General features: G+C 39.4%; 1 protein-coding gene across 3 annotated transcripts in view; it reads left to right on the top strand.

The window, feature by feature from the left end:
- Positions 1–19,159, top strand: part of CNTNAP5 (contactin associated protein family member 5) — an 811,538-nt gene that overhangs the window by 406,076 nt on the left and 386,303 nt on the right. For all 3 annotated transcript variants that reach the window (XM_086718348.1, XM_086718347.1, XM_086718349.1), the window contains one exon: positions 3,663–3,806. In XM_086718348.1, coding sequence (XP_086574474.1) covers positions 3,663–3,806 — 144 coding nt within the window. The remainder of the gene's footprint in view (positions 1–3,662; positions 3,807–19,159) is intronic.

Below are 19,159 nucleotides of genomic sequence, written 5' to 3'. Positions count from 1 at the left end.
TCGAACTCACGGACCGTGAGATCGTGACCTGGCTGAAGTCGGACGCTTAACCGACTGCGCCACCCAGGCGCCTCTATATTGATGTTTTCTATTTCCTCTTCTTCTTCCCTTTTCCCTGGGCAGATCACTGGCTGGGGTGGGGGAGGGGGGCTGTGTATTTTCCAGCATTAGAGGCTGTATGGGCTAAAGGGTTGGCTTCTACGGTTGCTGTCCATGGTACTGGCAATGGGCTCATGCTTTGAGGTCTGGTCACTTGGCCTCTCCCAGACCTCCAGGTCCAACCACCATCCTCAGTCCATCCGTATCCCCCAGCCTGTGAGACCCTCAGCAGCCTACCTCACACTATACTAGAATAACCAGGTCGTGGTGAAGAACCCTCACACCTTTCTGTATTATTTCCCTCAGCCATTGATAGTCTGTCTCCCTTCTGGCAAAGTTTGCTCTGGGTCCCTGCTGAACTAGAGGCATCTCTAATAGACTTTAGCCATCACTGTTTTGGGAATGAGTGGGGGAGATACCTCTGTGCTTTCCAAAATCCATCTTGTGATCAATATGACTGTCCCCCAGGCCTCAGCAGGTTTCAATCTTGAAGAGAATCAAAGAACAGGGCCTACACTGATTTCTTTTTTTTTAATTTTTTTTTTCAACGTTTATTTATTTTTGGGACAGAGAGAGACAGAGCATGAACGGGGGAGGGGCAGAGAGAGAGGGAGACACAGAATCGGAAACAGGCTCCAGGCTCTGAGCCATCAGCCCAGAGCCTGACGCGGGGCTCGAACTCACGGACCACGAGATCGTGACCTGGCTGAAGTCGGACGCTTAACCGACTGCGCCACCCAGGCGCCCCTGATTTCTAACTATACTCTTGTCTCTTGTCTTTACCAAATTTCTCCAAAAATCCCCCACCCAGGCTATAAACAGCTGTTGCTGTCCTTGGTGTGATTGGAAATTACAATTTTATAGTAGATAGTACACTCTATATTACTTGACTTCTAAAATAAATTTCTCTACCCCAAATCTTTCAAACACTAATTTTTTTTCTACTTAAAAAAAGTGTTTTTTTCCTCTTTCTCTCTTTTTCAAGTATTTCCTGTAATTCTTATTTTCCTAAATCACAACTGAGTGAAGTAGAGCGTTAAAAACATTTTCACAAATTGAGGAAGGTGGCCAACATTTAAAAAAGTATCATTATATGTTTTAAATTATAAAAATGAGTAAGAACTTATGTCCACACAAAAACCTGCACATGAATGTTTATAGCAGCTTTATTCGTAGTTGCCAAAACTTAGAAGCAACCAAGATGTCCTTTAGTAGGTGAATGGATAAATAAACTACGGTAGATCCAGATGGAATATATTCAGCAGTAAAGAGAAATGAGCTATCAAGCCATGAAAAGGCATGGAAGAACTTTAAATCCATATTATGAATTGAAATAACCCAATCTGTGAAGGCTACATACTGTATGATTCCAATAGTATGCCATTCTGGGAAGGGAAAAACTTCAGAGGCAGTAAAAACATCAATGGTTGCCAAGGGTTGTAGTTGGGGGGCACGGGAGAGGGATGAATTGGCAGAGGACAGAGGTTTTTTTAGTGCAGTGAAACTATTCTATATGATACTGTAATGGTGGATACATGGCATTATACATTTGTCCAAACCCAAAGAATGTACAACACCAAGGGTGAACTTGAGTGATCATAATGTGAGGTTCACCAGTTAAGACAAATGTACCATTCTGGTGAAGGATGTTGACAATGAAAGAGGCTATGTATGGGTGAGGACAGAGGGTAGATGAAAACCTGTGTACCTTCCTCTCAGTTCCATTGTGGACCTAAACTGCTCAGCACCCAAAAAAAATGTATTTACAAAAAATAATTAAAAATGACAAATATTCCATTTAGTTATTACGTTATAAATTTGACTTATGGAAACAATGTAGAAAACAGAAATGGATCTTTTTTAATGTAACTGATTCAAATTGAAAATATTTGAATACTGCAACAAATCAAGAAGGAAGATTTTATACAAGTTATCAAAGAAAGAATTGCACAAAATATTTGTGAACTGAACAATTTCATTGGTGTTTTAAGTTTTCCACAGTATTTCCCAAGATTTATGAGCCATTCTTAAATAGAGTCAAAGATAACATTCCCATAGTTTTTCTCAGAGACAAATCTAGGCTTGATCTAAATACTTGACAAAAGATGAAAATTAGAGCACAAACTGATTTATTATTTAAAGTATGAGCACGTGTATTTCAGGGCAAATGAAGCACATGTGTGGTTCAATCAAAGAGCCTATTAATCTATGATCTATTAATATAATTGAACCTATCAGGAGTTTCAATATAATACCCTGTATTCTTATTTTATGGGGATTTCTTAAAAACCAATGGATAAAACAGCATTCATTTCTCAGTTTGAATAAACAAATGAGCTAATAAATGATTTATGTGTAAAATAGGAGTAGAAAGATATCTCTTTAATGTGATGTGCTGTCAGAATCAGTATAGTATATACTCAGGAAATACATAAAAATTACTGTTTTGTTTTTGCAAAGTTCTATATCATGAATTTAAGAAGTTTTTACAAAGACAGTGAAACAAGAGAAATATGTATAAAAATTGGCTCGAGGGGTACCTGGTTGGTCAATCTGTTAAGCTCCCAACTCTTGATCTCAGCTCAGGTCATGATCTCATGGTTTGTGAGTTTGAGCCCCTTGTCGGGCTCTGTGCTGACAGCTCAGAGCCTGGAGCCTGCTTCGGATTCTGTGTCTCCCTCTCTCTCTGCCTCTCCCTCGCTCATGCTGTGTCTCTTCCTCTCTCAAAAATAAATAAACATTAAAAAATGTATTAAAAAAAAGCAACTTGTATTTTACTGGAAGAAAGTGGTAAAAACTAATAATAATGCAAAAACTAATATCTCATGTACTTCCCAGAGACAGCCATAATTAACAGTTCAGTGCATTTCCTCCAAGTTTATACTGTAAGAACAATTTTTGTTGTTGACATCATACATTATACCCAATTATAACTTGCATTTTTCAATCAATATTATGTTCATTTGCCATTTTATCACATGTTCAGTAAACACCAATATTGACAACTAAGTAACCTTCTATCATACTAATTCTTTATCATTTCCTTTAAAGAAACTGTATGGCATATTTACATTATTTCCTATCTTTCATTTTTATAGAAAATAATTTGGATATAATCATGTACATAGGCTCTTTTGCTACGATGCAGGCTTTTAAACTAGGTCTCCCTCCGGGTGAATTGAGGTATATTATGTTTGTCCCTTGGCTTTCATTTGGCCATACTATCTCAGATGTTTGGACCAGAGATAAATATAACGTTGTTGATTTTCTTTTATTTTTTTTCACCTTCTATAAATTATTGTTTTATTTGGTATTAAAAAGGTTCAGAAAGGAAGTGAAATAGTTTTGTAAAATAAGCCCTTAAAAAGCAAGCAATTATAGTTATTTTTATGTGGGCTAATCAGTATCCTTTTAAATGTGCAATCAAGTGGCATCTATAATTATTTGAGCCACTTGGCTCACACATACAATTGAAACTACTAAAATTCACTCTCTTTTCTTTCCTACTCCTTCAGGGCTTATAACTAAGAGTTGATTTTTTTTCTCTCTCTCTCTTCATAAAGCTTAGTTTTGGAGGAATTCCAGTACCAGGAAAACCTGGAACCTTTTTAAAGAAAAACTTCCACGGATGTATTGAAAACCTTTACTACAACGGAGTAAACATAATTGACCTGGCTAAAAGACGAAAGCATCAGATCTACACAGTGGTAAGTTAACATCTTTCTCAGTGTGGTGATTTCTAACATGTTGGAGTCTTTCTTCCATCCTGAACCTCTTTATAATGTGTTTATATTACACACTTTGAGGTCCTATCAGCCTCCCAAGTGAAACTGGGGAGCAACAGAAAATGCAGGAATCGAGTCAGTGTGAATAACGTTATGAGGAGTAACAAAGCATGAGAGGCACCTGAAGAATTCTATTTTCCTGTCCATCTGTGGGTAGTGTTTGCAGCTTCCTCTGTGTTAACATAAATGTCTTTATTATCTCTGTGAAATGCAACAGTAGAACCACAGATTCTGTTAAATTCTATAGCTTGAGAGTTATGTATTTCTCTACTTATCATTTGTATTAAAATTTTGAATGAGGGCTTAAACCTTTGTCTTTGAGATTTCCTCTGATGAATTTATCATGCTAGCAAGTTATATAATTTTCTAATTAATTAACTAATATTTATCTTCCCCAATAGACTACGAGTTTCGTGAGTGTCAGACCTGTCTCTTTCTTGTTCACCACTGCATTCCCAATACTAGCAGACTGCCTTGTATATAGTAGGTGCTCAATAATGGTGTTGATATTTACAACTATATTTGTGAATTGGTTTATTTCTCTCTGTTTTTATTTCATACATTTTGTATCCCTGTTGTTTAGTACATGCACAGCTAGGATTGCTATGTCTCCCTGGCGGATTGGCCATTTTGTCATTACGTAATGTTCTTCTCTGTCTGTGATTGTTTTATTTGCTCTGAAGTCTACTTTATCTGATATTAATATAAACACTCTTCAGTGTTTTTGATTAACATTTATATGAAATGTCATTTTTTTCATTTGCATACATTTAACCAGCCTATATCACATATTTGAAACGATTTTCTTGTAGACAGTAAATAGTACAGTTATTTTTAAATCCACTTCATCAATCTCTTTTAATCGGTGTATTTAAACCATTTACATGTAATGGTAATTATTGGTGTGTTGGTGCTCAAATGCCTGTTTATTTTTTGTTTTCTGTTTGTTACCTCCATTTTTTATTTCTCTTTTTCTCTCCACCTTCCTGTGTTTTTCTTGAATGACTTTTAGAATTTTGTTTTGATTTATGTAGTGTTTGAATGCATCTTTGTGTATACTTTTCGCTGGTAGTTTCTTTAGGTATTATAAATATGCATCTTATGACAGTTACTGGTATTTCACCAATTTAAGTGGAGTTTGTAAATCTTACCTACCTTTATATTCTTTTACCTTTTCCTGTTTATTATATAATTCTTTTAATTATTATTTCCTATCTATATAATTGGAATCATAATAAGTGTTATTTTGCTTCAACTGCCAAACCTAATTTAGAAATCTCAAAAGAAGAAGAAAAATCTGTTTTACTATTTTTGCTTACTGTTGTTCTTTATTCCTTCCTGAATTTTCCAGATTTCTTCTTTTATCATCTCATTTCTGTTTAAAAAAATCATTTTTTGCCATTTTTCGAGGTGTATGCTCATGACAAATTCTTAGTTTTCCCTCAATCTACAATGTGTTGGTAGCTATTCCATCCTTGAAAGATATGTTCTTTGTGTATAAGACTTTGGGTTGAATGCTGTTTTCTTTCAGGCCTTGAGAATGGAGCCACTTCCTTCTGGCTTCAATCGTTTCTGGTGAAAAATCCACCATTATTAAAAAATTTTGCCCCATAGATAAGCTGTCATTTCTCTTTCAGTGCTTTCAAGATCTTTGCTTTGTCTTTAGTTTTTGCGAGTTTGACCATTATGTATTGTGTGATTTCCTTAGGTTTACCCTGTTTGGATTTCATTCTGTCTCCTGAATCGGTGGGCTCTTGTCTTTCACTAAATTTGGAAAATATTCTGCCTTTTATTTGAGTATTTTCGAGTCCTCTATTTCTCTTCTCCCTTCTGAATGTCACAAATATGAATGCTGGATCTTTTACTACAATTCCACAGGTCCCTAATCCTCTGTTCATATTTTTTTTTTCTTAGCTCTTGTCTTGTGTTCAAACTGGGTAATTTCCATTGTCATATCTTCTTTTTTTTTTTTTTTAAATTTTTTTTTTCAACGTTTTTATTTATTTATGGGACAGAGACAGAGCATGAACGGGGGAGGGGCAGAGAGAGGGAGACACAGAATCAGAAACAGGCTCCAGGCTCCGAGCCATCAGCCCAGAGCCTGACGCGGGGCTCGAACTCACGGACCGTGAGATCGTGACCTGGCTGAAGTCGGACGCTTAACCGACTGCTCCACCCAGGCGCCCCCCATTGTCATATCTTCAAGTTCACTAATTCTTTCCTCATTCCCTTCATTCTGTTACTGCACATATTTGTTAATTATTTTTATGTCTGTTACTATATTTTTCAGTTCTAAATTTTTCATTTGTTTTTATTTTCTGTTTCCTTGCTAAGACTTTCTGTGTTTTACTGGATATTTATATTTTCTTACTTGTCTCAAATATCTAATTGTTCCTTGGAGGAGTTTTATTATAATGTCTGCTTAAAAATACCTGTCATGTAATTCTAACATTATTTTTTCTCATCTCAGTGCTGGCATCTGTTGATTTTCTTTTTCATTCAATTTGATCTCTTCCTGTTTCTTGGTGTGACAAGAGTTTTTTGTTTTTTTATTTTAACCTGGACATTTTAGAGATTATACTATGATGAATTGTATTTAAACCTGCTCTATTAGCTGTCTTCCTCTGACAATATTGCAGTAGTGGAGAGGGAGATATTACCTCCACTCTGCTAGGTGAGGGTAGAGTCCAGATTTTCCACTCAGCACCCATTGACTCTTAAGGGTAAGGTGGAGAGGGATGAAAGTTCCAGCTCTCCACTAACACTTAAGTGATAGCTCTCCCTGGCTGGGGTATGTATGAAAGCCTCATTACTATTCTTCATGGCACATCCATTAACATTACAGTGTGTGTGTGTGTGTGTGTGTGTGTGTGTGTGCCCTTCTTATTACTAGACTGTGATAAATGTCATGACTCTGCACTAAGACGTCTTCTACACCATCCCTACGGGGGATGGGTATGGTTCCTCTAACTGCTGAGTGGGGGTAGACAGTCCAGGTTCTACCCCACATGTGGTTTCAGTTGATACTACAGGTAGAGACTTGCTACTCTCTGATAAGGCTTAAAGTCCCAGCTTTCTAATCAGTCTTCTTTGACACAGCCTTGGCCAGGAATTTTGACATCTTGTTGCAGCATGAATGAATGGAAATAGGGCCACAGTTTTTCTGTGGTGTTTGGCTGGCATAGAGCAATTATTGTCTGAAGATATTCTGTCTTACTCTGCTGTTCCTTTCCTTGTTCTTTGATTATAGAGAGCAAACTTCTAATTGGGATTCACTTTTGATCTGCACCAGTTTGTCTCTCCAGGTTGCTGACTGCTTCAGCAACAAGTCTTAGATGTAAATAGGCAAAAAACAAAAATCTGGGGGAACTTTCACTGTTGTTCTGTGGGTCTCAAGATCCTTATGCATGCTTTCTTCTCTCAACCATTCAGAGTCTTCTTAGGTTTGTTTCATACATAATGTCTGGCAGTTTTTATTTGTACTTAGTAGGAGAAATAGAGAAAATTATACTACTCCATTTTTCCAGAAGTGGAAGTCCTTTAAACTGATACTCCTAAAACCCATGACAAGAGTAGGCCACTGTATCATAGACAGGCCAAACCTGATTCTCTTTGTGATCTGGCTAGTGGACTATCTGGAAAACCCATAGGTCTTAAATGACCTTGATGTTTATTTTCCCTTTGATAAGTATACCTTATAATGAATATTGTATTTCATTTGGGTTTTTGGATTTTGTACAGGTAGTACATTTTATTTTTTTGTTTGTTTTTGTTTTATTTATTTTTGAGAGAACATGAGTCGGGGGTGGGGCTGAGAGAGAGGGGAACAGGGGATCTGAAGCAGGCTGTGCACTGACAGCAGTGAGCCTGATGCAGGGCTCAAACTCACAAACTGTGAGATCATGACCTGAGCCAAAGTCAGGTGCTCAACCTACTGAGCCACCCAGGTGCTCCAGTAACACATTTCCTAAAGTGGCCATTGGATTTGAGGGTATGAGATAGATTTGCTTGAAGGGAATCATAGTGGCTTAGGTGTTGCCAATATTTTATTATTTTTTAATGTTTACTTATTTTTGAGAGAGAGAGACAGACAGAGTGCCAGCAGGGGAGGGGCAGGGAGAGTGGGAGACACAGAATTCAAGGCAGGCAATGGGCTCTGAGCTGTCAGCACAGAGCCTGATGTGGGGCTCGAAGCCATGAGCCATGAGATCATGACCTGAGCCAAAGTAGGACGTTTAACCGACTGAGCAACCTATGTGCCCCAAGGTTGCCAGTATTTTAAAAGGCTTGGGCCAAATTTCAGACTCCTGTTGTTTTGAAGAATAAGGCTGGTGCTAAGAAGGGGTTAATCCTCCTACTCTCATTCTAAGAGATCCATTGACATTGCCTATCCATCCTTGGCTCATGCTCAGGAATCTTGACAATTATCCTACCCACATGTACTTCAGTATATCCATCTCCCAATTGACCTAAGTACTAGATTGCTGGTGATATTTTTCTTGAGTCTAGTTCGGGACTTGAGCCATGTGAACACATTCATTCATGCCCACCCCATCCCCACTAATTAAGTATTTCATAATATACCTCTTCCTTTAAGTTCAATCTGCCTATTGGTAGTAAGATCACATGCTACTGGCAATTTAGTTTAGAGTAATGTCATCAACGTCAACACGTCTAAAAGGCAGGACACTACCTTCTGCTGTTCTAAGAGTTGACAGATCATGGTGAAACACAGGTGTTTATAATAGCATGTTCAGTCCCATTGTTCATAAACAGGTTCAAAAGTATGTGACACTGGGTGTTACAAGTTAGTGATGAATCACTAAATTCTATTCCTGAAACCAGTGTTACGTTATATGTTAACTAACTAGAATTGAAATAAAAATTGGAAAAAAAAAAGTATGCGAGCCTGAGACTTACATATAAATAACTAAAATCCTTATGGCAGTATCCAGAAAGGAAATATGCATACATATTACATGTTAGAAACATCTTTAATGATGATATATATTTAAAATTTACTGGTTACACAAAGCAAGAAAAGGAGAAATAAAGAACACAGAGGGAAAAAATGAATTGCTGAATATTGGAAGCTTTCATCATCTCCTTTTCTGGGCGAATGATTTACCAAAAACCTTAATAAATGTTGTGTTGATTTTAAACTACTTTAGCACTTACCAAGTTGCCTGAAACTTTGGTAGCATCCTTCATTCCTGGGAGTTTAATTGGCGGTATTGTTAATACAAAGCACGAGGAAGCCATTTAGCACTAATGTACTTGGGGAAAAAAAAAATCCCAAGAAAACTGTTTTACTTTGCAGGTAGACAGCCTTTAGTTTTAACCTTCAAAATTTAAAGGGGAAATAAAACATTATTTTTATCCAAAATTGCTTCCATCACCTTGCTTAAGTGAGAATTCACTTCATATCACTACACACACACACACACACACACACACACGCACACGCACCTTTATATACTTAGTCTTTTTTCCTTTAGGAATGCTGTGAGGGAAGGAATGGTTTGCACTGTTAATTACAAGCACAAACTCCTTTATTCCCCTACTCATGCTTAAAGTTTTCCCCTAAAGACACAGTATCAGCTACAGAATCAGCTTGGCTCCAGGTTACTAAGTCACTGCAGTGCTAAGTAAGGGCCTTTGAAAGGGGTGGCACTTCTGTCCTTTGCTGGTGTTCACAGACTCTCTCACAGCTAGTAAGTCTTGGAAAGTTCAGAGTTTAGCAGGAGAGTCATGGAATCAATGCATTAGGTAGCAAGGGTATGATATTACCCATAAATTATAAAATGTGATTCAAGGCTCCAGGAAGCATCTGTGTTGGCCTCATGCAGCACAGACCTCTTTAGCAAGTGGCATTCGGTGAGTATCACCATTGCAATTTGTCATTCCTTTCTGTGGGACCTGCCCACTCCCTGGAGATTTAACAGCTGTTCCATGGGGATAATTCAATTTAGTCTTTATGGCTCGATTTGACTACAAGACGATTCTCCACATCCCGAAATGCAGTAAAACTAACAGCTTAAAGTAGACATAAAAAATACCTTACTATTCTTCCTCAAATCTTTCATACTATGCTAATACAGCACCATATAATAAACAATCAGAAAGTAAATGGTCCATTGAAGTGTGTGTACAGTACCTGTAATGTGGATGATTATATACATAATATAAGAAATATATTGCCCTGCTAGTTTCCTGAAAATGATTAATTTCATACCCTCCACTTCATAAGAAATGATGCTTTTTTTGAGCTCTGCTTTCCGAGTGTTAATCCCCTCTTCTAGAGGCAAGGAGAGTAACGTGATTGTTGGGATGTTGGCTGAGGTCTAACCCACTTCACTATAGGTCTTAAAATGATTTTTTTTTTTCATTTAAAGGAAGAGCATAGCAGAAATGGTCTTATTACTTCACTTGGTCTTTGGTAGAAGAGGGGGGAAAAAACCATTGGCTTAGAGTAGGACTATAGACATAGAATTGACTTTGGGGCTAATTGACCATGTCAATTCACTTCTGTGCCTTTGTCTACAAATAATTAAAATTAAGGAATTGAATGGATGATAGCAATAGTGAGGACATATAATGATCTCCCAACCTCATGGCTGCAATTGCTGAAGAGTCACAAAACGTCTTCCACTCAGCTATCTGCTACGGAAGCCGCACAGTCTTCTGAACCCAGCACCTGGAGTAACATAATGGTTGATAGACTAGTTACATTCCTAAACACGTAGTTTTGTATTCTGTGATCCCACCAAATAACAAAAGTAGATTGGTGACAGCTTAGGTTCTATGTCCTGAATCTGACATTTCGTTTATTTCCAAACCGTATGAACCGTGAAGTGGGTTTTGAGTAAATATATTCCAATCTTATTCATGTCATTCATTTGAGAAAATTGAATGGCCATCTCTAGTCCACATTTGATCAAGTGATGGACTTCTTTGAAATGAGGCATGTAAAAAAGATGTTACCCCGTGGACTGGAGTATAACAGGCATACGGATATATAATAATAGCAGGCTTTTATGAAATTTATTGTCTGTTTGTATCTACTGCCACGAAACTCACTGGAGTATGGTTGTTTATTTCTTGCAGCTCTGAATCCAAGAAAATACACTCAGAGATAAGTATAAGTGTGCACATGAGATCACACACACACATGCACTCACCTCTGTATATGCACGCACAGGCGTATACATGCGCCTTGACAGTAACCTTTGTCCTACCTTCCTGTGACCCAGAAGTTTATGAAAATTGCTCAGAGAAAAGTCCCTAGTGTCTGGTGAAGCCTATAATCTCTTCAGTTTGTCCCCGGGATCATGTTTCATCTCTGTGAGCATGCTCTGTGATAAATGATACTTTCCCTTGATGGAAGGAATCACTTGAAAAAGCAACTAACATATCATGTCTTCTCTCTGCACTTTCCTGCTATCTTCCACTGTCATTTGACCAGTCTGACATTCACATTACTTGCTTCTGTGTCGTATGCACCTCATACCCTGGAAAAAATATTGCTAGATTATTAGCTTCCAGAGAAGTTGCTTCCTCTCTTTTCATGGGCACATTAAAATTAGTTTCAAGGTCATATGAGGAATAATATGACTTAAAAGTTAAGAAAAAGAAACTAACAGTGGAATGGTTTTTCTCCCTGAAATTGTTCTACCTTAAATCAATGTTATGACCTGTTTTTTTCTAAGATGACTGATTTTCATGAGCTCATCTGGTAAAATCATTACGTGAAGTTATTAAAATTTCTTTAGAATGTTAAAAATATACATTTCTATATATTTTTAGGGATATTTGGAATATACAGAATAAAACACACAATAAGCCAGAGAGGAAAACACTATTCTCATCTATATGTATTTTGTTTTTGTATTTTATTTTATTTTTTTTTAAATTTTTTTTTAACGTTTATTTGAGACAGAGAGAGACAGAGCATGAATGGGGGAGGGTCAGAGAGAGGGAGACACAGAATCCGAAACAGGCTTCAGGCTCTGAGCTGCCAGCACAGAGCCCAACATGGGACTCGAACTCACAGACCGCGAGATCATGACCTGAGCCGAAGTCGGCCGCTCAACCGACTGAGCCACCCAGGCGCCCCTTGTTTTTGTATTTTAAATGTATATTTTATAAAGCATAGGTGTTATTTTATTGACAATTTTATATCTTGCTTGTTATGGTTAATGTTTTTCTTAAAATATATTCTATATCTTTAAAATTTTTATTAAAAATTTCTCTGTATAAGCATCATTTAAATGTTAACTCACCAGAGTGTCTTTGGAGAAAACAAACATAATGAAAAAAATAATTTTCTGAACATTAAAAAAATTTTTTTTGATCTTTATTTTTGAGAGAGAGAGAGACAGAGTGTGAGTGGGGGAGGGGCACAGAGCGAGGGAGACACAGAATCCAAAGCAGGCTCCAGGCTCTGAGCTGTCAGCACTGAGCCAGATGCAGGGCTCAAACCCACAAACCGTGAGATCATGACCTGAGCTGAAGTCGGATGCCCAACGGACTGAGCCACCCAGGCACCCCATGAACACTTAGAATAGATAACCAGGAGTGAAGATTATTGGGTGAACGATTATGGATTTTTGACTCAATTGTTTAAAGTCTATTCCAGTTTAGCCTCCACCTGCCCCCCCCCACCCTGTTTTGTCCTTGTGGGTTCCACCTCATACCTTCCATTCATTTGAATATTCACTTGTATTTTAACGCTTATTCATTTTTGAGAGACAGAGAGAAACAGAGCATGAGCGGGCAAGGGACAGAGAGAGGGAGACACAGAATCTGAAGCAGGCTCCAGGCTCTTGAGCTGTCAGCACAGAGCCTGACATGGGGCTCGAACTCATGAACTGTGAGATCATGACATGAGCTGAAGTCAGATGCTCAAGGGACTGAGCTACCCAGGTGCCCCTCGTTTGAATATTCAAATGAATTTAAAAGAGTGTGGTTAATTTGCAACAACATGGATAGACATAGAGGGTGTAATCCTAAGTGAAATAAGTCTGTCAGAGAAAAACAATTATATGATTTCACTCATATGTAGAATTCAAGAAACAAAAGGAACAAAGAGAAAAAGAGAAAAACAACCAACCAACCAAACAAACAAAAACAAACTTAAATACAGAGAACAAACTGGTGATTGCCAGAGGGAAGATGGGTGGGGGGATGGATGAAATAGGTTAAGGGGATTAAGAGTACACCTAAATTGATGAGCACGGAGAAATGTATAGAATTATAGAATCATTATATCTTACACCAGTAACTAATGGAACACTGTTATACTTCAATAGAAAAATAAAATTAAAAAGAAGTTGGGTCTAAATGAAACTTGAAATCAACTCAGGCTCTTTTCTTCTATGCAAAACTTCTAGCTAATGAGCTGAGCATGTGTTTTAATGCTCTTTTTTTTTTTTTTTCCAACAACACCAGCAATGTTAGTACCTTCACTTGAAGACGTATTGTCTCAGAGAGCTGTCTTATAGATAATCATGGTGCCACAAATCACAATGCTAATGCCAGAGGAGAGGAAAGGGGGGTGACATATGGACCTGTGGTTGTGTTCACTCCTTCGTCCCTGGGACCTCTGTGAGAGACAGACAGGGACAGACATTGTTATCCACAGTTTATACTGAAAGATGCTTTTTGCCCAGGACCAGGGAAAGTCAATGATATATAGGCAGCGGCTATGTCATTCACAGTCTTCTTCCTCTTCTTCTGGAAAGCACTACACCATCAGCTTTTATTCATTTTTATTATACATCTATTTTTTCCTGGGGCCTTGAATGACTTTCACGTCAAAGTGAAAAAAAAAAAAAAATACAAGGCTGGGCAGATTCGTGAATAGCACCACCGCTTACTTGGGAATTGAAGACCAATGAGGTGTTTCAGAAATGGCCCCTGTGTGGTTTGCTAATTGACAAATAAATCTCTCTGGGGTATCTCTTGCCATGTACGGGCATTGAGGCAGAACCCTTGCCTTTGGCCAGAGGAGGAAAGAGCCGCAGAAGCAATGTCTGGGAACAGCCTAACTCCCTTACACCGACATGGCTGTGGTCTTGGCAGGGGCTCCTCACTGGTTCCGTGGCTCTCAGCGTGTCCAGTGCCAGCGTCCCGCTTCCAGGCTCTTCCTTCCGCATTTAAGGAGGTGGCTATGAGTCTTGCACAGGGATTTTTTGCCTCCCTCAACCCTCTGTGACCAGTGGCTCTTGTATTCCATGATGGAAGCTTCTGTGCCTGGGTTTTGAATCTTTCATAATCAGCTGCTCCAATATATAGAAGTTTATTTCCTCCAGTTTCTCCTCAATGCTGGCTCTTTTCTAGCCAGGCCTAGATGCTTCAGTGTTTCTGGAATTCACTATGTGCATACCCTGCTCTAAACCTGTTCATCCCATGTTGCTCCCATACCAGCTGAGCTCATTTTTACTTTCAGCTCTTCCCTGACCTAGCCCCAAACCAGCCATCCTTTTCCAAACTCACAAGTAGGGTTGACATTCTGAATCAGGATAAGCCTCAAAATATTCAGCTGCTCCTGAGAGATGGAACAGAGTACTGGAGCCCCCAGGCTGTGCCAACCACAGACCCTTGAATTGCTGCCTTGTGGGGAGGCCCAGAGAGAACTGGTAATCAGACAAGTGTAGATTTCAGGGAGCCGCTTAGGAGCTTTAGGGCACTGGACATATAGCAAATAATTAGGAAGTTTCAGAAGTTTAAAAATGGAACCACCATTAGGGTAGACCAGTGTGAACCTACTGCATTCCTGCCCTGCCTGTGTCAACCCCAGTGGATTGTCTGTGGCTCCCTGGACCATAGGGCTAGGGAGAATCATGGATTCAAGTCCAGCCTGTATAGAAGAAGTTGCTATGATCCATAAGCAGAATCCACCATGTGTTTGGGAAAGGTGTACTGACGAATACGCTGTGACTGCTGGCCTCATCCGGCCACTCCAGATCCCACCTTCTCCTCAGAGTACCTTTCACCACTCAGCTCCATTATGCTTTCTTTGTTGTGACCCTCACACTTATACAGCATGACACAAGTCAGCATTTGATTCATCATCATCAGTCATCATTATCAAAATATAGTTTATTGAGTATCTACTGTGCTCATAGGAAATGACCCTTGCCTTAAGGTGGGAAACCTTAAGCCTCTCTCTGCCCCAGTATGCACATACTGGGCATTGAGTCCCGTTTCAGAACTCAGAATTAGAAGCCGATGCAACTTTGCCTGTCTCTTTGTATATACTTTCTGCTCTCCTGGCCACCATTTTGATGGCCGCCCTTCCTCATCTCCTCTCAGTTGCCTTAATGGTTTGGCATATATTTTTGTTTCTTTTGCCACCTTGAATACTCTAATGATTATCAGTGGTTCTCTCAATGATTCCATTCGGTTTCATAGCTTCTTGCTTTCTTGCTTTGACTACAGCTCTGCTTTCCCACCTGTAAGGCCAGGTGTGCTTCTGGCCATCATACCCCCAACCACTGAAAATTATTGGCAGGATTCAAAAATACTTTACAGGAGTTAAGGAGGAGAAGTCACAGGGCTAGTGGGTTTAGGAAAGACTTCAGGAACGTACAAGAACTTGAGGTAGGTTTTGAGGAAAAACATCTCAGATAATTCTGAGGTGATAGGAAGACATTTCAAGGCAGAGCCAGGGAAACTCACAGTGGAATGTAGTGTTTCTTGGAAACAATGTTTTATTCTAGTCTAGTGCTTTGCAAGAGTTTCTCCTTTCACTTAAGACCTTAAGTATGTTGTAAGTTTCACAAACTAAACACACCTTTCTGTGTCACTCATAGTGCTGAAATGTATATAAGGAAGGTACTGTGTGTTGAAGAAGTGTATAATCTTTGAAGGCAGTGAGATTAAATCCCAGCATCATCACATAATAACTACAGAATCTGGACCAAGTTACTTTACTTCATCATGATTCTGTGGCATCATCTACTTCATAGATGCATGGTGACTTCTGGGATATTATAAGCATTGAATCACTAATAGCTAATAATAGTGTTATAATTATTTTTATTGCTCCACTTTGCTCATCATTTCTCATTGTATGCTCCCCGTGAAGACTGTAGTCCTATGACTATGCCTTTCCTGTTCGGTAAATGGCCTTCTACACGAACAACTCTAAAGATTTTAGGTCAGTGATTACTAATATTTTAGGAGGCACGTACACTTTGAAGAATATAATGAAAATTATGGGCACACATTATTTTGCATAACATTTCTGGAGCACATACATACCCCTGAAGTCTATCTATGGAAGATAAATTAAGAGCCCCAGATTGTATTTTAGATTAGGAAAATAGTAGATAAAATCAAACCTTTTCCATGTGTTTGTAAGTTCCTAATAATCTTATGTAAATTTTCCTCATTGAATCACCACGACCTCGGTAAGAAGGGACCTGACACTGGATCTGCTTCATGTGTGACAGCTGAGATGGCTTCTGAGAAGCTCTTTGCTTCGTGTCACAAGATTTAGAAGATATCTCCATCTGCCAAGATCTACGTTGTTTGAAAAGGATACACACACACACACACACACACACACACGTATGTATGTATATTATTACTATTAAAAAAATGTTAGCCAGTAGAAGGTGGTTAACTTGCTAAAATGGGCAAAAGAGGACTTAAGGATCCAGAAAGGGCAAGTTGAAAAAGATCAGGTAGTTTCTCTTGGCCCTAGGGAGAATAGACTGTGAAGGAACTAGGGACTAGGAGAGCTCCCCCTGCCTGCCTCCCAGGCTGAGATTCACACCTACTGGAAAGGGAGGTTACCAGGGGACCAGGCAGTCTGCGGATAACAGTGAAACTTGCCAGACAGCGCAGGTCGAAGTTGCCTGTGGGAGCTGCCCCCTACGGGGAAAGTGTGAGCTGAGGGCACAGCTGGAACTCAACTGTGAGAAATCATGGGGCTATCCAGTGACTTTCCAGTCATGGAAGACAGGAACCCAGAAAAGTCTCCCAAATGCAGTCTCCTTGCAGTGGCCCTTTAGTGCCCTCTACTGACAGAGCCTAACGTTCAGGTGAGAAATGTTTACAGGGTCCAATTCCAGTGTCAAAAGCAGGCCAAAGAAGGGTGGCTTTGGAGCTGAAACTCAGAAATGGGTAACTGGCACTCTCTCTAGTCTCTTTTATTTCTTTTTAAAATGTACGCTAAAAACCAGAGGCGCTGGACATCTTGAAGAGGGGGTAGGGAAGACAAAGGGAGGCATGTGTATATTCATGGTTCCATGTCGCCTGGGCGTAGCCTTGGGCAAGCATAACATGTCTCACAGGGGTTTAAGTGCAAACTCTTAAATACACGTGCAGGCTTGTGTGAGTAGGGACGTGTTAATTTATTTAACTGTGTCATTGCTTGCTGCCTCAGTAGAAAATAGTGAAACTACTCTTACTCTCTTTTATGGGTCCATGTAATCTGTTACATTGAAAGGAATTTCTCATACTCAGAAGGTTTGGGGCGTGCTGTGGGTAGACTAGAATGTGAATCACTTGAACAATTTACCCCTCTGTGAGGATTTGACATGCTGCAATTCTCACAAAACTTCTCACATTTCACCAAAAGGTTTTCTCATGCAACTCACCACCCTCTCTCTTTGAAACAGTTTTATTTCTTTGCCATTTGTTTCCACATTTTTCTCTAATGTCCTAGTTCAGCTCCCCATTCTATTCCTACATCAGCCCAAGTGGTTATTCATTCTCCCCCATGGTGGTCAATTATTACTTCAGTTTCCTCCCTGACAACAAGGTCCCCAAAGTACCTTGCTTCTGCCAAGGAAACAGCCCTTTGAAGGACATTCATATTTGTCCTCATTGCACCCACAGAGTCCAGTAGCTAAATAACATGTTATCTTTTAAAAATAATAAGGATAATTTAAAGGTGAAAAATAGATGACCAGGCCTTTAAGAAAGGTGCCCGGAGATGAAGAACAAGGCCAAATGGACACGTTCAGCCTCTGCAAGCCACAGTTGGTGTGTCTGATAGAAATGTCTTGTGTGACCAGATTTGGGGCTGAGGGAATGCCCTAAAACCCACTGTTTACCTCAGTGATGGATGACCCATGGTGAAAACTTAGAAGCACAGTATGATTTGGGGGAGCACTGCAGGAACACAGTGCTGAGATGCAGTGTTCAATGCTAGCTTCGCAAGGTTAATGGAAGATCAGGCAGCCCCAGAAGAAGCTCTTAGTTTTAGAGGCTCTGGTGGATGTTCGTCATTCTGTTATACACCGGCAAATACAACATTTCACACAGAAAGAGTAGCAAGCACCTGTCTCATATTCTTCCAGGAAACTAGAAAGCATGTGAATTTTACCAGACTTTTAACAGTGTGATGACTGGGAAAAACTGTTAAGACAATCCAGACTTTTTTTTTTTCCATGTTTTTACTTATAAAATTAAGTGTTTATAACCAGGGTATGGCCATTTATAGCCCAGAGGTCCAATTTTAGTGCTTCATGACCCAGATAACCCTACAACCTTATACTCCTTACAGAATGCAGTGGGGCCCACGTTTTATAAAAATGTGGGGCAATTAGGGCTGATACTGCCCTGGGAAAGCACAAGAGTCATAGTCCTCCCAGCGATGTAATTAAATGACCAGCATAGGAACCAATAAGTATCTTAGAAAATGAATTTTTTTAAGTTTATTTATTTATTTTGAGAAAGAGCAAGCGTGGGAGAGGGACAGAGAGAGAGAGGGAGAGAGAGACAATAACAAGCAGGTTCTGTTCTGTCCACACAAAATCCAGTGCGGGGCTCAAACTCCCAAACTGTGAGATCATGACCTGAGCCAAAATCAAGAGTCGGGCACTCAACTGACCGAGCCACACAGGCGTGCCTAAACAATGATATTTCATTTTCATTTTTCACAAGAGAATTTGGGGGTATAGGCCAGTGGTAGAGCATTTGGCTGCACAAGAAAACTCATGTTTACAGATTACAGGAAACTTGTAAAATATAGAAAAGTAGAAAGAAAGAAAAAGATCACCGGCATTCCTGTCAAACAAAGGCAACCATAAATACTATGCCAGTGTAGATTTTCCAGTCTTTTTTTTTTTTAAGTTTATTTATTGTGAGAGAGACAGAGACAAAATGGGGGGGGGGTGGGCAGAGAGAGGAAGAGAGAGAGAATCCCAGGCAGGCTCCGCACTGACAGTACGGAGTCCACCATGAGGCCGGAACTCATGAAACTGTGAGATCACGATGTGAGCCAAAACCCAGAGTTGGACGCTTAATCTACTGAGCCA

The sequence above is a fragment of the Puma concolor genome, chromosome C1, assembly GCF_028749965.1.
Source record: "Puma concolor isolate L17-30 chromosome C1, mPumCon1.1.hap2, whole genome shotgun sequence".
In the NCBI taxonomy this organism is placed as follows: domain Eukaryota; kingdom Metazoa; phylum Chordata; class Mammalia; order Carnivora; family Felidae; genus Puma; species Puma concolor.
The sequence above is the reverse complement of the archived record's forward strand: the minus strand, read 5'-3'. Positions and strand labels throughout refer to the sequence as shown.